General features: G+C 45.2%; 1 protein-coding gene across 1 annotated transcript in view; it reads left to right on the top strand.

Annotated features, from left to right (window-relative positions):
- The window catches only part of LOC138666484 (zinc finger protein 850-like), a 96,862-nt gene that overhangs the window by 210 nt on the left and 71,280 nt on the right, over positions 1-25,372 (top strand). The window contains exons 2-6 of the mRNA XM_069754702.1: positions 66-245; positions 320-443; positions 531-628; positions 827-917; positions 19,822-21,241. Of these exons, the coding sequence (XP_069610803.1) occupies positions 66-245; positions 320-443; positions 531-628; positions 827-917; positions 19,822-21,241 (1,913 nt within the window). The remainder of the gene's footprint in view (positions 1-65; positions 246-319; positions 444-530; positions 629-826; positions 918-19,821; positions 21,242-25,372) is intronic.

Below are 25,372 nucleotides of genomic sequence, written 5' to 3'. Positions count from 1 at the left end.
CTGGAGAGGGGAAGACTCTGGAAATGTCTATAGTGAGATTTATTATTGTGTCTCCCCATAACCAGGATTACACAGTAGTGAAGAAGACCGCTACTGAGTGCTGTCAAGACCCTGTGTCTGAGGGATGGGGAAGACCTCTGAGCCCAATCATGGGGCCTCCACATCACCCCCTGATACATGAGGACATCAATGACAAGAAGATACTAGAACTCACCTACAAGATAATTGAGCTGCTGACTGGAGAGGTGACACTGCTGGGACATTATACAGTAACGCTATGAAGGGATCGGGGAAATGATGGTATCATTGTATTTGTCAGGTTCTTATAAGGTGTCAAGAAGTCGCTGTATATTTCTCCATTGAGGAGTGGGAGTTTTTAGAAGGACACAAAGATCTGCACAATGACATCATGATGGAGGTTCCCCAGCCCTTTACATCATCAGGTAATAGACAGGACTAAATACACATGGCCTATAGTTATCTATCTGTATGTAATGAATGAATTCAGTCTCTGTATGTGTTTTCTCCAGATCTATCCAGTAAGAGGACAACACCAGAGAGATGTCCACGTCCTCTTCTTCCACAGGACTGTAAAGAAGAAAATCCTAATGTTCCTCAGGATCATCAGGTAGATGGAGAGAAGGTGTCAGGAGATCTCCCCTGTGATGTGTAGATGGCTGTGAAGGTCTTGTGCTTAGTCTTGTTTTATCCACCAGTATTATATGTTTTATACTTGTGTTATGAGAATGGTGGAGATGGCAGGATTAGAGCTGATCATAGATGTGACTTCTCCATCTGTCTGTGACTTTTACAATATTTGTTTCAGGGTGAAGATCTGACCCATATTAATACTACAGAGACAAATGTGAGGGGTGATGAGCGATGTAAAGAGGAGATTCCTACATATGACTACCCAGGTGAGTAGTGACCACTAAATGCAGAGAAGTGCGAGATTGTTCTCAGTCACTGGCTGTGGCTGCTTTATCGGTCTTGTAGTCCGGCTCTAGACCCCAACATTCTCCTCCACCCAAAACTGCACAAATTACTTTGGGCATTGAAAGCCCTTTTATATAGACCTTACAACCTGGAGGATCCACCTACCCTCTGGGATTAGGAGATGCTGACCCTTACCTGGCCAGATCAGTAAACTGCAAAGCCAAATGACAGCTTGCATAGAATGGGCTGACAAGTTAGAAAATCACTTGAAGAAAAATATTATGATGGGCCTGTAAGAGAAAATGGATGGTAATGATGTTGTTGGCTTCCTAGAACCCTGATATCTTACTGAATAAATCTCCCTTCTCTCCCTTCTATGCTGCTGAATGTGCTCATATGGTTCCTACAAGACCAGGTCCAGTCTTTCTGGACAAACTTCGGTTTTATGATCGACAACATTGAATGTGCAGTGAAACCAACTGAGAATTTCTATACAATAATAACAGAAATTACCTTTTTCTTAATTTTTCATTTCCTTTTTAAACTGACTAACTTCAAATAGGATCACAATAAAGTACATAAAAACCATTACTCCTGTGCCATGATATATCTCTAAGCTGTGCGTGGCTGATGGCTGTAATATACATTTATTCACGCCTGCAGGAGATGGGTTGGCATGGCTCAAGCCCTGGTGTCATGGATTCACCACACGTTATAAATTACATTCTTTTCGATCCTAAGGAATTCGGATTACTGCACAATCTCTCCTGAAATGGGGGGCGCTAATACTTTCTTTACTCTTCTGGTCAGGAGTCATAGCAGCTCCAATTGTCCACCATAAATGAGTGAAACTCCAGTTTAGTGTTGAAGCTTTCCCCTCAAACATATGTTGTTGGTAAAGATGCAACATAGAATTAAACAAATTTTCTTTTTTTACAGATTGATTCTGTATGATAGTTTGATTGTCCTGGGATCGGCCTGCCTCACTTATGTGAGTCTACAACACCCAGGTAGTCTTGACAAAAGGTGTACATTTCTTCTGCCAAATGTGCAAGATCTAACTTTAAGACACCTCAGCTCTGCTGTCACGATTGGACTGGCGAGTAAACTGGGACCAGGGGCACCTTTCCTGGCCCTAGCATTAGGGGGCGCCTTAACTCGCCCTGATCCCCTGGATACCTCAGATGGCGAGGATGCTGGGGCCCCCGCCCTTGCCCTGTCTCCTAACTGTAGCCCTGCGTCTGTCCCCTTCCCCTCCCGGGGAAGAGAGGAGCTACCGTGTACCGTAGTACCCCAACCCGACAAACAGGGGAACCAGGACAAGGTTAAAAGAAAACTCCACTCACACAAAATATACTCTCACAAATAACAGAGGTATTCACCAGGGTGTGAAGGACGGAGGAAAAAAATAAGGCAGGTAAAGATGAGGAATTTCCAAGTGTACAAACAAACCAAACAATAAACTCATCCAGGTCTCCAAACACCAGCTCCTCACTACTCCAGGTCTATCTAGCAAGTGCTATCTCAGACAAGGATCTGGCCAGAAGGCCTAGCTTTTATAGGAGAGAGGAGTGGGTAACTGAGCACAGCTGAAAGCAGGAATTTTCACATGGCCTATTAACTCCTGTCCTGCTGAAAGAAAACAAACACCTTTAACACGCCCGAAGAAGTACTTCTTCTCAGCGGCGAAGCAGGAGCCATCAGACGCTGTGGTCTTCTGGTACTGCTCTGTCATGGTAACTCCGTGACAATACCCCCTCTTCTATGAGGGACCTCCGGAACCTCAGGGCCAGGTTTATCTGGGTGAGCCGCATGTAAGGCCCGAACCAATCTGGCCACATGGACGTCAGAAGCTGGAACCCACATCCTCTCCTCAGAACCGTACCCCTTCCAATGCACCATGTATTGAAGTGACTGACGAGCAAGACGAAAGTCTAAGACCTTTGCTATCTGGAACTCCAGGTTACTATCGACAATGACAGGAGAAGGTGGCAGAGGTGAAAGTCCTGCAGATGCCATGTACTTCTTGAGAAGTGAATGGTGAAAAACATTATGGATTTTATAGTATAGAAATATATATATATAGTAGAAATGGAAGAAGAGAAGAGTTCCTCCTCCGGTAAACCAGAAAGGTGATCACCATTAAACGAACTAAACTGTGGATGGAACCCACATGCCCCGAAAAATGATGACTTACCGGTTGAATTCTGACAGCGATTATTAACTGCAAATTCAGCCAATGGTAAGTAGGCTGATTCTCAGACACAAAACATCTAAGATATGTCTCTAAATTCTGATTAACCCATTCAGTTTGCCCATTGACTGCGGGTGAAAAGCAGAGGAAAAAGACAAATGGATCCCCAGACAGGTACAAAACGCCTTCCAGAATTTGGAAATAAACTGCACCACCCAATCTTTGTGGGAATCCCATGCAGTCTTATTATTTCCCTGACGAAGATTTGCACCAGAGTTTTGGCATTAGGCAAAGCTGACAAAGCAATAAAATGAGACATTTTACTGAACCTGTCCACCAGCACCAGGATTACAATGTTCACTGCAGACACAGGTAGATCCGTAATAAAATCGATCGACCAATGAGTCCAAGGTCTGCTGGGAATCTCTAATCGTAGGAGAACCCCTGACGGACGAGTATGTGAGGTCTTAGAATGCGCACAGATATTGCAGGCGGCCACATACTCCTGAACATCCTTAAAAGCACCTGGCGACCAAAAACGCTGAGTAAGTAGATCTGTGGTGGCCTTATTCCCCAGATGTCCAGCCAGCACCATATCATGATGTTCACTGAGGATTTTAAGACGGAGAGTGACCGGTACAAACAGTTTACCAAGTGGAGCGTCAGCAACCTCTCTTTCAAGATTGGAGCATATAGACGCCATCACTACCCCTTTTTTTAAACTAGGTACCGGTTTGCACTTACCGCCTCCCCCAGGAAAGTAATGGGACAAAGCAACTGCCTTAACATTTTTGCTCCCTGGCCTAAAAGTAACAAAGAAGTTAAACCTGGTAAAGAATAATGCCCACCATGCCTGACAAGGTGTAAGATGTTTTGCCGACTCCAAGTAAACCAGATTCTTATGGTCAGTAATCACCATCACCAGGTGAACCGCTCCCTCCAAAAAAATGACACCACTCCTCAAATGCCCATTTGATAGCTAAGAGTTCCCTATTACCAATATCATAGTTTCTCTCAGCTGGTGAAAGTTGTTTAGAAAAGTATGCACATGGTTGCCATTTACCAGGAGATGCCGTCTGCAACAATACAGTCCCCACTCCCACCTCGGACACATCCACCTCCACAATGAAAGGCTGAGTGACATCAGGCTGAATAAGAATCAGCGCAGAAGCAAAACACCTTTTCAATGTGTCAAATGCCTCCCTGGCAGGACTGGACCACCTGGAGAAGTCTGTCTCCTTTTTAGTCATATCAGTGAGCAGTTTATCTACTACCGAAAAGTATTTTATAAATTTACGGTAGTAACTTGTGAAACCCAAAAACCTTTGTAAGGCTTTCAAATCCTCAGGACGATCCCATTCCAATACCACCAGGACTTTCGCTGGATCCATGCGAAAACCGGTGGCAGATAATACATATCCAAGGAAAAGGATCTCCTCAACCGAGAACATACACTTTTCAGGTTTGACTTACAATTTATTGTCATCAAGTATGTGTAGGACTTGCCTGACATGTTGCTGGTATGACTCAAGGTCAGGTGAATACACAAGATTGCCATCCAGGTAGAGAACAAACCTGCCTACTAGGTGACTTAAGGTACCATCACACTGAACGATATCGCTAGCGATCCGTGACGTTGCAGCGTCCTGGCTAGCGATATCGTTGAGTTTGACAGGCAGCAGCAATCAGGATCCTGCTGTGCCATCGTTGGTCGGCGCAGAAAGTCCAGAACTTTATTTCGTTGCTGGACTCCCGCAGACATCGCTGAATCGGCGTGTGTGACGCCGATTCAGCGATGTCTTCACTGGTAACCAGGGTAAACATAGTAACCCGATGTTAACCCTGGTTACCAGCGTAAACGTAAAAAAAAAAAACACTACATACTTACATTTCGGTGTCTGTTCCCCAGCGCTGTGCTTCTCTGCACTGTGTAAGCGCTGGCCGGAAAGCAGAGCACAGCGGTGACGTCACCGCTGTGCTTTCCAGCTGGCGCTCACTGTCAGTGCAGAGAAGCACAGCGCCGGGGGACAGACACCGGAATGTAAGTATGTAGTGTTTGGTTTTTTATTACGTTTACGCTGGTAACCAGGGTAAACATCGGGTTACTAAGCGCGGCCCTGCGCTTAGTAACCCGATGTTTACCCTGGTTACCAGGGGACTTCGGGATCGTTGGTCGCTGGAGAGCTGTCTGTGTGACAGCTCTCCAGCGACCACACAGCGACGCTGCAGCGATCGACATCGTTGTCGGTATCGCTGCAGCGTCGCTTAGTGTTACGGTACCTTAAAGATATATAACGATGCAGGAGGTGCTCACTGTGTGAGAGGTGCTCTGGAAAAAATAGCAATAATATGAAAAAAACTCCTGCACACTACTAGATACAAGAAAAAGTCTCTTGTTCATGCAAAATGTTTATTTTCAAACAGTAATGGTGAATTTCCAAATTTTTGTTAGGATATTCTGTACATTTCAAAACAATAATGGGATTTCCAAAAAATGCATTTCTCAAACTCCGTATTGACATAAAACCAAATCCTTCTACTCGATGACTGTAGTGTCCAAAAAATTGATGGAGACTGGATCATGAGACATTGTAAAAGTAAGGCCAGGTAGACACAAATTGAGGTCTCCATAGAAATTGCAAAGATTCCCCTTGGGGACTGCCATGGGGTCCAATATGGCACCCCCATATGCAAATATTTTTATGGATCACTTCGAACTAACATACGTTTACACACATCCCAGCTTCATATCTTATGTGATCTACTGGCGACGCTATATAGACGACGTCTTTTTTATATGGACTAGTGATGTAGAAAATCTTTGCAATTTCTATGGAGACCTCAATTTGTGTCTACCTGGCCTTACTTTTACAATGTCTCATGATCCAGTCTCCATCAATTGAAGTCTCGTCAAAGAAGTTAAAGGAGCAAATAGACGAGGTCCTTAAACACAAATCAGCGGGTGATTTTGCCAGTAAGGAAGAGAATCTTAAAACAGCAATAGAAAAATATAAGGCTGCACTTAAAGATAGGAAACATAAAAAGTTCCTAAGAGACCTCACTGAATTCAAAGAAAAGAGAGCTTACTTGTTCTCTGATAATAACATTAACAACGGTAGACCATCCACTACAGTTGATATATCTTCCTCTGATATTGAGTCATCAGACCCTGACTATTATTCAAGGGAAACCTTTAGACCCTATAGACGGTTTAAGGGGAAAAGGGAAGAGGGGCAACACAGCAAGATGGGGAGGATCAGAACGTGGAGATACGGGTGTGCCACCCTCTTCTGGTACCTCCTCTACAATACCATCTTTTTTAGAGAACAGAGACATACGCTATCACCTTCGGGGGCGAACAGTAACACACAAATGATGGGGTTTACTGATGATGTGATCTCAAGACGACATAAAAATGGTGAAGGGAAAAATTACATCATTAATCTATCGGATCATACGTTGACAGTACCGGAAAAAAACTATATTACAGGCTGGCCTTTCATTTGTCCCCACAACCAATTTTGATCCCTTCCTATGGGTGAAAGATATAAACCTATTTTTGAGAAAGCTTAGATGGAAAAAATTCTTTGCTCATAATGATCGGAATAAATGCCAGCAATTGGGGATTATGCCAGAGGACCTAGAGGAGGTACGCCTCCTAGCTGATCTGGCAGATGAGGGAGCCAGAAATCTGGGGGAAGGCCCGTTTACCGATCTGAAACTAAAAAGTATCAAAATGCCACCTTTGGGTGATCATGGGATTATAGATGCTTTCCAAAAATTGGTTGTGGAGGACATAAAGAGGATAAATCCCAGACATAGGCCTGCTATCCATAATATATCTGAGGAGGAAAAAAATGTTCTACAATGCCTCCAGTCTGATGCTTCATTGATAATAAAGCCATCGGACAAGGGGGGAAATACTGTACTGATGAATAGACCAAAGTATGTTAAAATATGTATGGACATCTTGTCAGATGAGATCACCTATGAGGTCATACGCCAGGACCCGTCCTCTGAGTATAACAAGAGATTGAATGACATCTTAACCAGAGCCCAGGAAGCCCACCTGATCTCAAGGAACGAATAAAATTTCCTCCTACCCAAAAACCCTGTAGTTGAAACATTTTATGCAACTCCAAAAATCCATAAGGGTTACCCACCTCTAAAAGGTAGACTGATAGTGTCGGGTATAGACGCTCTGGCCCAAAACAGTAGCGTCTACCTTGACCAAATTTTAAGACCGTTTGTTATAGCTCTGCCGTCTTATACGAGAGATACAACTGATCTATTAACCAAACTGGATGGCATTACAGTGGAACCAGGCACGACACTGTTCTCAATTGATGTCAAGGCCCTATACTCGAGTATACATCATGAGGCGGGGCTGAGAGCAGTCGAGTATTTCTTGAACACAAGAGGGAACCATTTTGTTCCACACAATGATTTTGTGGTGGAGCTTTTGGAATATGTCCAACGACATAATTTCTTCCTGTTCAATGGGAGGTTCTACCACCAGCTCAGGTGTTGTGAATTCTGTGGCTGAATTCACTTCTGTGGTCACAAGTGGTATTGCAGTCTCTGGGCTTCCTCCCTCAGGTGTTTTGGTGAGCTCGTTGGCTGCCTTGCTATTTAGCTCCACCTGAGTCTGTCTTCCTGGCTCCTTGTCAATGTTCCAGTGTTGGATCTGAGCTACTGCATCTTTCCTTGGGCCTGCTGCTCTGCTAGATAAGTGCTTCTAGTTTGTTTTCTGTTTTTTCTGTCCAGCTTGTTATTAACTTTTGCTGGAAGCTCTGAGAAGCAAAGGAGTGCACCGCCGTGCTGTTAGTTCGGCACGGTGGGTCTTTTTGCCCCTTTGCGTGGTTTTCGTTTTAGGGTTTTTTGTAGACTGCATAGTTCTCTTTGCTATCCTCGCTCTGTCTAGAATATCGGGCCTCACTTTGCTGAATCTATTTCATTCCTACGTTTGTCTTTTCATCTTGCTAACAGTCATTATATGTGGGGGGCTGCCTATTCCTTTGGGGTATTTCTCTGAGGTAAGTCAGGCTTGTATTTCTATCTTCAGGCTAGTCAGCTCCTCAGGCAGTGCCGAGTTGCATAGGTAGTGATAGGCGCAATCCACTGCTGCTTATAGTTGTGTGAGGATAGATCAGGTACTGCAGTCTACAGAGATTCCACGTCTCAGAGCTCGTCCTATTGTTTTTGGTTATTGCTAGATCTCTGTATGTGCGCTGATTACTGCACGCTGTGTTGCCTGATTGCCAGCCATAACACTCAGGGGCACCGCAATGGGTAGCCCCTGTGCGCCCACTTATGCTAATTTGCTCCTGGGCTGGTGGGAGGACACGGTGGTCTTTGGGGACGGGGATGCCGTCTGGGGGCCCCATATTCAATTTTGTCCTCTGGACAGGTGACGTACCTACCTTCCGTTCCTTTATGGAGTCCCTAAATGAAAATCAATTTTTTAAATTTACCTATGAGGTGGGAGGAAATGACATCACTTTTTTAGATGTGAAATTATCCATTGAGGAGAATGGCTCAATAAAAACTACCTTGTTCAGGAAACCCACGGCGGCCAATGGCCCATTAAGGTGGGAGAGCTATCATCCCATCCCGCTAAAACACGGGATACCAAAAGGGCAGTTCCTAAGGCTGAGGAGGAACTGCTCTGAGACCAAGGATTACTACAATAAGGCCAGGGACCTAAAACAAAGGTTCTCTGACCGTGGGTATCCTAGGGCTCTATTGGATGAAGCAAGTCACCATGCCAGAACAACCGATAGAGCCACACTGCTTCACCCACGGACGAGAGACAGTGAGTCTTCAAAAACGAGGCTAATAGGCACTTTCGATGACCAACAGACAAAGGTCATGGGTATACTAAGAAAACATTGGGGTATCCTATGAACGGATCCAGACCTTAACAGATGGATTTCCCCATACCCCTCGGTCACATATAGGAAGGGGAGCTCTATCAGAGATTTGGTAGTAAGTAGCCATTAAAATCCTCCCTAAACAAAAGAGACATGGCTAGCTAACAGATCGCTGGGGACCTTTAAATGCGGTCATTGCAGTTTCTGTAAATGTATTGCACCATCTAGTACATTTCAAAGCTCTGTTACGAAAAGAGTATATAAAAATAGGTATTTTGGAAACTGCAAAACAGAAGGAGTCATATATGTCTGCACTTGTCCTTGCTCCATGGACTACATTGGAAAAACGAAACGCCAGCTACGTGTTAGGATAGGTGAACACCTGGGTGACATAAGAAACAAAAGAGACTCCCCGTTAGCTAGACATATAAACTCCGTACACAATGGAGATGTGGATAGCATCACTTTTAAGATCATTGAGGTGGTGCACCCCTCAATTAGACAGGGGGATTGGGATAAGAAGATTCTTCAGCGAGAATGCAGGTGGATTTTTTGGATGGAGAACATGAGCCCTGGAGGTCTAAATGAGCAGCAGAAATATACCTGCTTCATATAAAACTGTTTCGTCTAAGGATTTTATTTCTGGTGGTTTACCCTCTTGGTCCAACTTTGACTGACTTAAGTCTGTATTGGCTGCAGGTTAGGCTAAGTTCACATTTGCGTTGTGTGGTGCTGCATCGGTGATGCAACGCACAACGCATGCAAAAACGCATGCAAAACGCAGCTTTTTGTGACGCATGCGTTCATTTTTGCATGATTTTTGGTGCAGAAAAAAATGCATCATGCAGCGTCCTCTGCGCCCTGACGCTTGCGCCAAAATGATGCATGCGCCACAAAACGCAAGACAACGCATGTCCATGCGCCCCCATGTTAAATATAGGGGCGCATGACGCATGCGTCGCTGTGGCTGTGCCCGACGCAGCACCGCACAACACTAATGTGAACGTAGCCTTAATGATATCTATGCAGCAGTACCTACACCACCTAAAAATTAGCATGGGTAAGCGCGCGGTTTTGAATGTATTAGCAGCGCCGATGTCTGAGCTAATTATGAGATGGATCTATCAAGTTCCCCTAAATGATGATCACTTAGACATGTTACGGTAATGGAGTCTATAAGTGATGCATGATCACCTCCAGTTATTCACATCTATTCTGAAGCCATTGCTGCTAGTTCCCAAATGGTCCCCTGATGAGCCCCTGTACCGGGAAGGGGCGAAACGCGTAGGGATAGAGACATGGGACATATTCATGTCATATTTATTCAGATAAGTAATTTATTTTGATCATAGCAGTTTATGTCCGATATTCCACGGCAGATCTTTTGTTAAGTGCAACAGAAACACACTCCCCCCTTACGCCGGGTTAATGCACGTTTGCTAGGTTGGGACGCCGCACCCATTTGCATGGGCTCCACAGTGGAATCAGTAATGATCACTGTTATGATTAGGTAATTCAGTACCACAATGGACATAGAAGTCAGAGCACATACAGTGACCTGACAATAACCCAAAAACATAGAACGAGCTCTGAGACGTGGGAACTCTGCTGACCGCAATCCCTAATCCTCTCCAACCACACTAAAGGCAGCCGTGGATTGCGCCTAACGCTCCCTATGCAACTCGGCACAGCCTGAGAAACTAGCTAGCCTGAAGATAGAAAATAAGCCTACCTTGCCTCAGAGAAATACCCCAAAGGAAAAGGCAGCCCCCCACATATAATGACTGTGAGTTAAGATGAAAAGACAAACGTAGAGATGAAATAGATTTAGCAAAGTGAGGCCCGACTTTCTGAACAGAGCGAGGATAGGAAAGGTAACTTTGCGGTCAACACAAAACCCTACAAACAACCACGCAAAGGGGGCAAAAAGACCCTCCGTACCGACTAACGGCACGGAGGTACACCCTCTGCGTCCCAGAGCTTCCAGCAAGCAAGAAAAACCAAATAAGCAAGCTGGACAGAAAAAAACAGCAAACAAAAATAACAAAAGCGGAACTTAGCTATGCAGAGCAGCAGGCCACAGGAACGATCCAAGAGGAAACAAGTCCAATACTAGAACATTGACTGGAGGCCAGGATCAAAGCACTAGGTGGAGTTAAATAGAGCAGCACCTAACGACTTCACCACATCACCTGAGGAAGGAAACTCAGAAGCCGCAGTACCACTTTCCTCCACCAACGGAAGCTCATAGAGAGAATCAGCCGAAGTACCACTTGTGACCACAGGAGGGAGCTCTGCCACAGAATTCACAACAGTACCCCCCCCTTGAGGAGGGGTCACCGAACCCTCACCAGAGCCCCCAGGATGACCAGGATGAGCCATATGAAAGGCACGAACAAGATCGGGAGCATGGACATCAGAGGCAAAGACCCAGGAATTATCTTCCTGAGCATAACCCTTCCACTTAACCAGATACTGGAGTTTCCGTCTTGAAACACGAGAATCCAAAATCTTCTCCACAATATACTCCAACTCCCCCTCCACCAAAACCGGAGCAGGAGGATCAACAGATGGAACCATAGGTGCCACGTATCTCCGCAACAATGACCTATGGAATACATTATGGATGGAAAAAGAATCTGGAAGGGTCAAACGAAAAGACACAGGATTAAGAACCTCAGAAATCCTATACGGACCATAGGAATATGACGAGAAGACAACCAAACCAAATCCCCAACACGAAGTCGGGGACCCACACAGCGTCTGCGATTAGCGAAACGTTGAGCCTTCTCCTGGGACAAGGTCAAATTGTCCACTACATGAGTCCAAATCTGCTGCAACCTGTCCACCACAGTATCCACACCAGGACAGTCCGAAGACTCAACCTGCCCTGAAGAGAAACGAGGATGGAACCCAGAGTTGCAGAAAAACGGCGAAACCAAGGTAGCCAAGCTGGCCCGATTATTAAGGGCGAACTCAGCCAAAGGCAAAAAGGACACCAGTCATCCTGATCAGCAGAAACAAAGCATCTCAGATATGTTTCCAAGGTCTGATTGGTTCGTTCGGTCTGGCCATTGGTCTGAGGATGGAAAGCCGAGGAAAAAGACAAGTCAATGCCCATCCTTGCACAAAAAGCTCACCAAAACCTCGAAACAAACTGGGAACCTCTGTCAGAAACGATATTCTCTGGAATGCCATGTAAACGAACCACATGCTGGAAGAACAATGGCACCAAATCAGAGGAGGAAGGTAATTTAGACAAGGGTACCAAATGGACCATCTTAGAGAAGCGATCACAAACCACCCAAATGACTGACATTTTTTGAGAGACGGGAAGATCTGAAATAAAATCCATAGAGATATGTGTCCAAGGCCTCTTCGGGACCGGCAAGGGCAAAAGCAACACACTGGCACGAGAACAGCAGGGCTTAGCCCGAGCACAAATCCCACAGGACTGCACAAAAGAACGCACATCCCGCGACAGAGATGGCCACCAAAAGGATCTAGCCACTAACTCTCTGGTACCAAATATTCCAGGATTACCAGCCAACACCGAACAATGAACCTCAGAGATAACTTTATTCGACCACCTATCAGGGACAAACAGTTTCTCCGCTGGGCAACGATCAGGTTTATTAGCCTGAAATTTTTGCAGCACCCGCCGCAAATCAGGGGAGATGGCAGACACAATTACTCCCTCTTTGAGAATACCCGCCGGCTCAGATAAACCCGGAGAGTCGGGCACAAAACTCCTAGACAGGGCATCCGCCTTCACATTTTTAGAGCCCGGAAGGTACGAAACCACAAAGTCAAAACGGGCAAAAAATAGCGACCAACGAGCCTGTCTAGGATTCAACCGCTTGGCAGACTCGAGATAAGTCAAGTTCTTATGATCAGTCAAGACCACCACGCGATGCTTAGCTCCTTCAAGCCAATGACGCCACTCCTCGAATGCCCACTTCATGGCCAGCAACTCTCGATTGCCAACATCATAATTTCGCTCAGCAGGCAAAAACTTCCTGGAAAAGAAGGTGCATGGTTTCATCACCGAGCAATCAGAACTTCTCTGCGACAAAACAGCCCCCGCTCCAATCTCAGAAGCATCAACCTCGACCTGGAATGGAAGCGAAGCATCTGGTTGACACAACACAGGGGCAGAAGAAAAACGACGCTTCAACTCTTGAAAAGCTTCCACAGCAGCAGAAGACCAATTGACCACATCAGCACCCTTCTTGGTCAAATCGGTCAATGGTTTAGCAATACTAGAAAAATTGCAGATGAAGCGACGATAAAAATTAGCAAAGCCCAGGAACTTTTGCAGACTTTTCAGAGATGTCGGCTGAGTCCAATCATGGATGGCTTGGACCTTAACAGGGTCCATCTCGATAGTAGAAGGGGAAAAAATGAACCCCAAAAATTAAATCTTCTGAACACCAAAGAGACACTTTGATCCCTTCACAAACAAAGAATTAGCACGCAGGACCTGAAACACCGTTCTGACCTGCTTCACATGAGACTCCCAATCATCCGAGAAGACCAAAATATCATCCAAGTATACAATCAGGAATTTATCCAGGTACTCTCGGAAGATGTCATGCATAAAGGACTGAAACACTGATGGAGCACTGGCAAGTCCGAATGGCATTACTAGGTACTCAAAATGGCCCTCGGGCGTATTAAATGCAGTTTTCCATTCATCGCCTCGCTTAATACGCACAAGATTATACGCACCACGAAGATCTATCTTGGTGAACCAACTAGCCCCCTTAATCCGAGCAAACAAATCAGATAACAGCGGCAAGGGGTACTGAAATTTAACCGTGATCTTATTTAGAAGGCGGTAATCTATACAAGGTCTCAGCGAACCATCCTTCTTGGCCACAAAAAAGAACCCCGCTCCTAATGGCGACGATGACGGGCGAATGTGCCCCTTCTCCAAGGACTCCTTCACGTAACTCCGCATAGCGGCGTGCTCAGGCACAGATAAATTAAACAGTCGACCTTTTGGGAATTTACTACCAGGAATCAAATCGATAGCACAATCACAATCCCTATGCGGAGGTAGGGTATCGGACTTGGGCTCATCAAATACATCCCGGTAATCAGACAAGAACTCTGGAACCTCAGAAGGGGTGGATGACGAAATAGACAGAAATGGGACATCACCATGTACCCCCTGACAACCCCAGCTGGACACAGACATGGATTTCCAATCTAATACTGGATTATGGACTTGTAGCCATGGCAAGCCCAACACGACCACATCATGCAGATTATGCAACACCAGAAAGCGAATAACCTCCTGATGTGCAGGAGCCATGCACATGGTCAGCTGGGTCCAGTACTGAGGCTTATTCTTGGCCAAAGGCGTAGCATCAATTCCTCTCAATGGAATAGGACACTGCAAGGGCTCCAAGAAAAACCCACAACGCCTAGCATACTCCAAGTCCATCAAATTCAGGGCAGCGCCTGAATCCACAAATGCCATGACAGAATAAGATGACAAAGAGCAGATCAAGGTAACGGACAAAAGAAATTTTGACTGTACCGTACCAATGGTGGCAGACCTAGCGAACCGCTTAGTGCGCTTAGGACAATCAGAGATAGCATGAGTGGAATCACCACAGTAGAAACACAGCCCATTCTGACGTCTGTGTTCTTGCCGTTCAACTCTGGTCAAAGTCCTATCGCACTGCATAGGCTCAGGTTTATGCTCAGATAATACCGCCAAATGGTGCACAGATTTACGCTCACGCAAGCGTCGACCGATCTGAATGGCCAAAGACATAGACTCATTCAGACCAGCAGGCATAGGAAATCCCACCATGACATCCTTAAGGGCTTCAGAGAGACCCTTTCTGAAAATAGCTGCGAGCGCACCTTCATTCCATTGAGTGAGTACGGACCACTTTCTAAATTTCTGACAATATACCTCTATCTCATCCTGACCCTGACACAGAGCCAGCAAATTTTTCTCTGCCTGATCCACTGAATTAGGTTCATCGTACAGCAATCTGAGCGCCAGGAAAAACGCATCAATATTACATAATGCAGGATCTCCTGGCGCAAGAGAAAATGCCCAGTCCTGAGGGTCGCCACGTAAAAAAGAAATAATGATCCTAACTTGTTGAACTGGGTCACCAGAGGAACGAGGTTTCAAAGCCAGAAATAGTTTACAATTATTTTTGAAACTCAGAAATTTAGTTCTGTCTCCAAAAAACAAATCAGGAATAGGAATTCTTGGTTCCAACATAGAATTGTGAACCACAAAGTCTTGAATATTTTGTACTCTTGCCGTGAGCTGATCCACACATGAAGACAGACCTTTAATGTCCATCGCTACACCTGTGTCCTGAACCACCCAAATGTCTAGGGGAAAAAAAGGCAAAACACAGTGCAGAGAAAAAAAAATGGTCTCAGAACTTCTTTTTTCCCTCTATTGAGAATCATTAGTACTTTGGGCCTCCAGTACTGTTATGATTAGGTAATTCAGTACCACAATGGACATAGAAGTCAGAGCACATACAGTGACCTGACAATAACCCAAAAACATAGAACGAGCTCTGAGACGTGGGAACTCTGCTGACCACAATCCCTAATCCTCTCCAACCACACTAAAGGCAGCCGTGGATTGCGCCTAACGCTCCCTATGCAACTCGGCACAGCCTGAGAAACTAGCTAGCCTGAAGATAGAAAATAAGCCTACCTTGCCTCAGAGAAATACCCCAAAGGAAAAAGCAGCCCCCCACATATAATGACTGTGAGTTAAGATGAAAAGACAAACGTAGAGATGAAATAGATTTAGCAAAGTGAGGCCCGACTTTCTGAACAGAGCGAGGATAGGAAAGGTAACTTTGCGGTCAACACAAAACCCTACAAACAACCACGCAAAGGGGGCAAAAAGACCCTCCGTACCCACTAACGGCACGGAGGTACACCCTCTGCGTCCCAGAGCTTCCAGCAAGCAAGAAAAACCAAATAAGCAAGCTGGACAGAAAAAAACAGCAAACAAAAATAACAAAAGCGGAACTTAGCTATGCAGAGCAGCAGGAGGAAACAAGTCCAATACTAGAACATTGACTGGAGGCCAGGATCAAAGCACTAGGTGGAGTTAAATAGAGCAGCACCTAACGACTTCACCACATCACCTGAGGAAGGAAACTCAGAAGCCGCAGTACCACTTTCCTCCACCAACGGAAGCTCATAGAGAGAATCAGCCGAAGTACCACTTGTGACCACAGGAGGGAGCTCTGCCACAGAATTCACAACAGATCACGTTCAAACTTGGACCTCCTTCCCTCAGAAGTGTCTCCCTATGTCTCTGATGAAGACGGCGATCAACCCGGATAGCCAGAGACATGGCTGCCTCAAGGGAGTCCGGAGTCTCATAGAGAGCTAATGCATCCCTTACTCTCACAGAGAGACCCTCGCAGAACTGACTACGGAGGGCTGGGTCATTCCACCTAGTGTCAGTGGCCCACCGCTGGAACTCGGAGCAGTAATCCTCCGCCAGACGGTCTCCTTGTTGAAGTTGGCACAGAGATGACTCAGCCAAGGAGACACAATCAGGGTCATCATACACTAAGCCCAAAGCCTGAAAGAAGCCCTCTACTGACTGGAGAGACTGTGAGTCAGATGGAAGAGAAAATGCCCATGCTTGCAACTCCCCCTGAAGGAGCGAGATAACAACCCCCACCCGTTGCTCCTCTGTACCAGAGGATACTGGACACAGCTGGAAAAAAGGTTTACAGGCCTCCTGGAAGACGACAAACTTGTCCCGCCCGCCAGAGAGCCTTTCTGGCAGTGCGACCTTGGGCTCCACAATGGTTTGTCTGGAGGGCCAGATCCCCACACCAGATGTAACAGAGTGCTGTGAAACCACCGTGCATAAATCCACCACATCCAAACTGAGCTGCTGCAACTGCCCTGTCAGCACAGTGATAGGATCCATCATGGATCAGAAAATGCTTTCGGTCTGAGATAATGTCACGATTGGACTGGCTAGTAAACTGGGACCAGGGGCATCTTTCCTGGCCTTAGCACTAGGGGGCGCCCTAACTCGCCCTGTTTCCCGGGATACCTCAGATGGCGAGGATGCCGGGGCCTCCACCCTTGCCCTGTCTCCTAACTGCAGCCCTGTGTCTGTCCCCTTTCCCACCTGGGGAAGAGAGGCGCTACTGTGTACCGTAGTACACCAACCCAACAAAAAGGGGAACTAAGACAAGGGTATACTCTCACAAATAACAGAGGTATTCACCATGGTGTGAAGGACAGGGGAAGAAAATAAGGCAGGTAAGAATGAGGAATTTCCAAACGTACAAACCAAACAACTGTGGCACAATAAACTCCTGCAGCTCTCCAAACACCATCTCCTCACTACTCCAGGTCTATCTAGCAAGTGCTATCTCAGACAAAGATCTGGCCAGAAGGCCTAGCTTTTATAGGAGAGAGGAGTGGCTAACTGAGCACAGCTGAAAGCAGGGATTTCCACATGGCCTATTAACGCCTGTCCTGCTGAAAGAAAACAAACACATGCCAGAGAAGTACTTCTCAGCGGTGAAGCAGGAGCCATCAGACGCTGCAGTCTTCTGGTACTGCTCTGTAACTCTGTGACATCTGCACTATTATAAAAAGTGAAATTGCTCTGACAGAAAATATTGGCCCTTAGTTTAGATTGCTAAGAGCCACCGAGCCACATACTCTAATTACCCCAAAAAGGTTTCACCACTAGCTACTCATTATTTATTGAAGAAGATTGTTGAGTTTGATCATGTCAGTAGATATGTTGTTGTCTATAGTCAGTTTTTGACTACAGTAGTTACTCTCCAAAATAATCTGATTTAACTACTTCCTGCAGCCAGTGTTGTATTCCAAATAAGGGCCCATTTTTCAAATCTGATGTGTATCACTTTATGTGGTGATAACTTTGGAATTCTTCAGAAAGGATAATAGGAAACTTGTGGACCTTACAAATTATTTTCAAAATTGTCTTGAATCTTCTGGTTCCCATGTCTCCTCCACTACCAGTGCTGCCTGCAGAATGAATAAGGCTGCTCCTGGTGACAGAAGGAAACGTCGCAGAAGCAGATACCAGAGGAGTTGAGACACACTATAGAAGAAGACCTAATGTGACAAAAGTGCTGAAAAGTAGAGCAGTAGAAATCCCCATGAAGTTAAACTATTTTGGAAATTATAACCCCGAATAAATTACTCTTTAGAAGTAGGAAATAATTTTACTCTTCCAACATATTCATTAATGATCTGGTAGAAGGTTTACACAGTAAAATATCGATATTTGCAGATGATACAAAACTATGTAAAGCAGTTAATACAAGAGAAGATAGTATTCTGCTACAGATGGATCTGGATAAGTTGGAAACTTGGGCTGAAAGGTGGCAGATGAGGTTTAACAATGATAAATGTAAGGTTATACACATGGGAAGAAGGAATCAATATCACTATTACACACTGAACGGGAAACCACTAGGTAAATCTGACAGGGAGAAGGACTTGGGGATCCTAGTTAATGATAAACTTACCTGGAGCAGCCAGTGCCAGGCAGCAGCTGCCAAGGCAAACAGGATCATGGGGTGCATTAAAAGAGGTCTGGATACACATGATGAGAGCATTATACTGCCTCTGTACAAATCCCTAGTTAGACCGCACATGGAGTACTGTGTCCAGTTTTGGGCACCAGTGCTCAGGAAGGATATAATGGAACTAGAGAGAGTACAAAGGAGGGCAACAAAATTAATAAAGGGGATGGGAGAACTACAATACCCAGATAGATTAGCAAAATTAGGATTATTTAGTCTAGAAAAAAGACGACTGAGGGGTGATCTAATAACCATGTATAAGTATATAAGGGGACAATACAAATATCTCGCTGAGGATCTGTTTATACCAAGGAAGGTGACGGGCACAAGGGGGCATTCTTTGTGTCTGGAGGAGAGAAGGTTTTTCCACCAACATAGAAGAGGATTCTTTATTGTTAGGGCAGTGAGAATCTGGAATTGCTTGCCTGAAGAGGTGGTGATGGCGAACTCAGTCGAGGGGTTCAAGAGAGGCCTGGATGTCTTCCTGGAGCAGAACAATATTGTATCATACAATTATTAGGTTCTGTAGAAGGACGTAGATCTGGGGATTTATTATGATGGAATATAGGCTGAACTGGATGGACAAATGTCTTTTTTCAGCCTTACTAACTATGTTACTATGTTACTCCATTGCCACTTTCCAGATATTTACACGCAGTGGATTTTGGAGAGTGAAAATTGCACTTTTGCCATTTTATTACCTACCACATAGTGCCCAGATTGTGCTCCAGGAAACACACACACCGTAAATTAAGTGGGTTCTTCTCACTATAATATAGTCAAACACATGGATGCTAAATGTGGTTTGGGCACACTGCAAGGCTCAGAAGCGAGGGGGAGATTTGACTTTTGAAGAGCAGATATAGCTGGATTGGTTTATGGAAGCCATGTTGCTTTTCAAGAGCCTTTGAGCTACTAATTATTTGTACACTTCTGTTTTTCTATTGACAGATTGTTTTTTGTGAGATAAATAGAAGTTTTTATTGGTATTATTTTTGCCTACATAACATTGTTTGGTAGCTTTGTATTCTGTATTTGGGAGGCAGAATGAAAAAACAGTTCAGACTATGAGGCTTTCTATTATGAGAACTGTCATTGTCTTGTTGAATAATTCAATATTTTTGCTTAACTTGATATTTTTCAGACAGTTTAAGTAGAAATGTTTAAAAATATAAAATTTAAAGATATTTTATTTAAAACTAATAATTGGTTTTATTCTTAGCAGATGATTGTACCAGCAGATCAGAGGGGCAGCTGACATCTTCAATTTTTAAATCAGATAATCTAAAGATCCCACAGGATACAACTGAAGTGAATGCCATTACCCCAGATATACCATCATCCCTTCACAGCAAATATCTATCATCTGATACTTTGAAACAGGTCCTGTCTTCCGATTCATTACCAACTACTAATGAAAATTGGAGACACAAAATAAGCATTCAAAAACAAACTTCTCACAAAGCAAATAAGCCATTTTCAGTTTCAGAATATGGAAATAGTTTTCCCCTCGAAAAGTCTTTTCTTAAACATCAAAAAATTCACACAGCGAAGAATAGCTTTTCTCGTTCCAAGTGTGGGAAATGTTTTAACCAGAAAGTGCCTCTTGATAGCCACCAGAGAATCCACACAAGGAAGAAGCCTTTTTCATGTTCAGAATGTGGGAAATGTTTTAACCAGAAATCAGATTTTGTTAGACACCAAAGAATACACACAGGAGAGAAGCCTTTTTCATGTTCAGAATGTGGGAAATATTTTAACAGGAAAACGAACCTTGACAGCCACCGGAGAACCCACACAGGGGAGAAGCCTTTTTCATGTTCAGAATGTGGGAAATGTTTTAAACAGAAATCAGGTGTTGTTATACACCTAAGAACCCACACAGGGGAGAAGCCTTTTTCATGTTCAGAATGTGGAAAATCTTTTAGCCGAAAATGTCTTCTTGATAGCCATCAGAGCACTCACACAGTGGAGAAGCCTTTTTTATGTTCAAAGTGTGGGAAATGTTTTAAACGGAAATCAGATGTTGTTATACACCAGAGAACCCACATAGGGAAGAAGCCTTTTTGCTGCTCAGAATGTGGGAAATGTTTTAGTCAGAAAGTGCATCTTGATAGCCACCAGAGAATCCACACAGGGGAGAAGCCTTTTTCATGTTCAGAATGTGGGAAATGTTTTATAAATAAGTTAACTCTTGTCAAACATCAGATAACTCACACAGGGGAGAACCCTTTTCCATGTTCAGAATGTGAGAAATGTTTTACAAATAAGTCAAGTCTTGTCAAACATCAGATAACCCACACAGGGGAGAAGCCTTTTTCATGTTCAGAATGTGGAAAATGTTTTAACCGGAAATGTCTTCTTAATAGACATCAGAGAACCCACACAGGGGAGAAGCCTTTTTTATGTTTAGAATGTGGGAAATGTTTTAGTCGGAAATCAGATGTTGTTATACACCAGAGAACCCACACAGGGGAAAAGCCTTTTTGCTGCTCAGAATGTGGGAAATGTTTTAACAGGAAAGCACATCTTGATAGCCACCAGAGAATCCACACAGGGGAGAAGCCTTTTTCATGTTCAGAATGTGGGAAATATTTTGCTGAGAAAACAAATCTTAAAAAACATCAGAGAATTCACACAGGGTAGAAGGCTTTTTCATATTCTTAATGTGGGAAATGTTTTACATAGAAATCAACTCCTCATAAACTTCTGAAAGGTCACACAGGGAAGAAGCCTTTTTCATGTTCAGAATGATGGAAATGTTTTAACCGAAAATTGTATTTTCTTAAAAGAGATTATCCACTGCTAGGATAACACTTTGTCATTCCTTAAGTTTGGCCTCGTTAAAGGGAACCTGTCACCCCGAAAATCCCGGGTGAGGTAAGCCCACCGGCATCAGGGGCTTATCTACAGCATTCTGTAATGCTGCAGATAAGCCCCCGATGTTACCTGAAAGAGGAGAAAAAGACGTTATATTATACTCACCCAGGGGCGGTCCCGCTGCTGGTCAGGTCGGATGGGTGTCTCCGATCCGCTGCGGTGCCTCCCATCTTCATTACAAGACGTCGTCTTCTGATATTCAGCCACGGCTCCGGCGCAGGCGTACTTTGCTCTGCCCTCTTGAGGGCAGAGGATAGTACTGCAGTGCGCAGGCGCTGGAAAGGTCAGAGGCCCGGCGCCTGCACACTGCAGTACTTTGTCTGCCCTCAACAGGGCAGAGCAAAGTACGCCTGCGCCGGAGCCGTGGCTGAAGATCAGAAGAGGACGTCTTGTAATGAAGATGGGAGGCGCCGCAGCGGACCAGAGACACCCATCCGACCTGACCAGCAGCGGGACCGCCCCTGGGTGAGTATAATATAACGTCTTTTTCTCCTCTTTCAGGTAACATCGGGGGCTTATCTACAGCATTACAGAATGCTGTAGATAAGCCCCTGATGCCGATGGGCTTACCTCACCCGCGATTTTCGGGGTGACAGGTTCCCTTTAAAATAAAAACACTCATACTCATACAGAGATTAGAGGATGATGTCGTACATGTTTTGGGCTATTTATGCTCATAAACAAACACTGGATCTTCACAGCCAGCAAATAAACAGTCTGTTTAACCCCTTAACATCCAATGTCGGGCAGAGTCCATCATCGGACGCCTCCCCCTGTTTGGTGCGGGCTCCGGCGATGAGCCCGCACCTTTTCCGACACATGACAGTTGATCTGATCAGTTAACATGTGCCCCTAACAGCCACGGGTGGAATCGCGATCTACCCGCGGCTGTTAACATGTTAAATGCTGCTGTCAAACTCTTGACAGTGGCATTTAATATGCTCATGCAGGAAGCGTGTCATTATCTCCTCCCATTGGCGCCCGTGTCACATGATTGCGGGTCGCCGATAGATTGGCATGACAACCTGGGGTCAGCAGGAGTCCCCTGTGGTTTTCATAGTCAGATAGCTATGAGCACCGCTCAGCGGTCGGCGCTCATAGCAAGTGAGCATATCTGCTACATAGAGCAGGGCTGGCCCTGCTCTGTGTAGCACAAGCAACCAGATCAGCGTCGGACTGGAGCACCTTGGACCCACCAGACAAAAGCATTCTTGGGGCTCGCTATGTAGCTACATAGAAATAAATACAAAACCACCAGTTGTGTGGTAAAACACGCTAATATCAAGGTATACTGTAATATACTTCACTTCCTAATTAGTGATGAGCGAGTATACTCATTACTCGAGATTACCCGAGCACGCTCGGGTGTCCTCCGAGTATTTTTTAGTGCTCATAGATTTAGTTTTCATCTCCGCAGCTGAATGATTTACATCCGTTAGCCAGCTTGATTACATGTGATGATTCCCTAGCAACCAGGCAACCCCCACATGTACTTATACTGGCTAACAGATGTAAATCATTCAGCTGCGACAACAAAAACTAAATCTCCGAGCACTAAAAAACACTCGGAGGACACCTGAGCATGCTCGGGAAATCTCGAGCAACGAGTATACTCGCTCATCACTATTCCTAATGTTATAGAAAGGGTTGGCGCCCACATCTAGGTGCAGACTTAATGATAAAGGTCCCCTGATATGTATTAACCAGTAAACCAATCTTTTATAGCAGTAGCGCAGTGGATGGGATTAATGACATCTCATCCTTATGCTGAGAAAATCCACAGCATGAATTGATTAATGCAGATTTGACATGAACAGTTTGTCAATTCTTGTTGCGGATATTCATTGCCAATTTTATCCTTTGCAATACAAAGGATCAGGTTAGTGGTAAAGGTGCAACATTACATAGTAGTAAATACAGCAATATCAGCACAATATCTGCGTGGATATTTCCGTTGTTAACTGCTGTGGGATTTCCATAGTAGAATTTCTGCAGCAAATACATTATGTGAATGTACCCACTAATAGTGCTGGAGGTCCTAGATCACTTATGTATGGTGTTATTAGTGAATTTTATGGAAATCTCTTTGCTACCTATAACTCCATGTCTTTTTATGAAGGGCCTCATTTTCTTAGTGAGGGGAATAAAACCTTTAGTCCGTCAGGGGTGACACAAGGAGTGGGCTCAGTCAGTCAGGGGTGATACAGGGAGAGGAGGCTCAGTCAGTCAGGGGTGATACAGGGGGAGGGACTAAAGTCAGTTGGGTGTGATACAGGAAGAGGGATCTCAGTAAGGGATGATACAGGGAGAGGGGCTCAGTCGGGTGATACATGGGGAGGGCTCAGTCAGTGAAGGGTGATACAGGGAAGGGTCTCAGTCAGTCAGGGGTGACACAGGGAGAGGGGCTCAGTCAGTCAGGGGTGATTCTGGGAGAGGGTTCAATCAGTCAGGGGTGAAACAGGGAGAGGGGCTCAGTCAGTCAGGAATGATACAGTGTGAGGGGGGCTCAAGCAGTCGGGTAATACAGGGAGAGGGGCTCAGTCAGTCAGGAATGATACAGGGGGAGGGGGCTCAGTCTGTCAGAGGTGACACAGGGGGAGGGGGCTCAGTCAGTTGGGGGTGATACAGGAAGAGGGTCTCAGTAAGGGGTGAAACAGGGAGAGAGGCTCAGTCGGGTGATACAGGAGGAGAGGGCTCAGTCAATTAGGAGTGATACAGAGAGAGGAGCTCAGTCAGGGGTGATACAGAGGGAGGGGGCTCAGTCAGTCAGGGGTGATACAGGGAGAGGGGCTCAGACAATCAGGGGTGATACAGAGGGAGGGGGCTCAGTCAGTCAGGGGTGATACAGGGAGATGGCTCAGTCAGGGGTGATACAGGGAGAAGGGCTCAGTCAGGGGTGATACAGAGGTAGCGTGCTCAATCAGTTGGGGTGATACAGGGGGAAGGGGCTCAGTCAAGGGTGATACAGGGAGAGGGGCTCAGTCAGGGTGATACAGGGGATAGGGGTCTCAGTCAGTCGGAATGATACAGGGAGAGGGGCTTAGTCAATCAGGAGTGATACAGGGAGAGGGGGCGCAGTCAGTTAATTTGATAGAGAGAGAGGGGCTCAGTCAGAGGTCATACATAAGGAGGGGGCTCAGGGGCAGTCAGGAGTTATACTAGGGACTCAGTCAATCAGGAGTGATAGGAGAAATAAGGGAATGAGGCCTTCATTCATCCCTAGGTGACTAAGCCCCCCTCTATCACCCATGACTAAAGCCCTTCTCCACTTTTAGTCACTCACTGTTAGGTTTGGCAGGGTCCCTCATTTGTATGTGATGATTAGGTAGTCAGGTGCATAGATCAGACTCACTTTTGTGCTGCACCACCAAGGAGCCGTTTGTCTCCCTCTGCTCCTCCTGGTGCGCGGGGAGGAGAGGGAGTGCGCTCTTTCTAAATCAGAGAATGGCATTTTACTTCAGCTGTGCCATACAGCAGAGGAGAAGACACAAACAAGACTAAAGCTGATTGGCTCCACTGCGGCCAATCAGTGTTAGACTTAACTACATCACTGCTCTCCCTGCTGGCTCAACACACTAGTGCAGGGAAGAGCAGTGACATGAAGACATCAGGATGGAACAGCGTTCTGTTACATACTGTACACATGATGAGTCGCAGTCTGCATGGGGACTATTGAAGCAAGTAAAAAAAAAGTTTTAAAAAATATGTAAAAAAATATAAAAAGTTCAAATCATCCCCCTTTCGCCCCATTCAAAATAAAACAAAAAATTCAAATATGCACAAATTTGGGATCGCTGCATTCAGAATCGCCTGATCTATCAATAAATAAAAAGAATTAATCCAATTGGTAAACGGCGTAGAGGGAAAAAATGGAAACGCCAGAATTACGTTTT

The sequence above is a fragment of the Ranitomeya imitator genome, chromosome 2 (assembly GCF_032444005.1).
Source record: "Ranitomeya imitator isolate aRanImi1 chromosome 2, aRanImi1.pri, whole genome shotgun sequence".
Lineage (NCBI taxonomy): Eukaryota > Metazoa > Chordata > Amphibia > Anura > Dendrobatidae > Ranitomeya > Ranitomeya imitator.
Note: the sequence above shows the minus strand (reverse complement) of the source record. Positions and strands in the feature narration are given on the sequence as shown.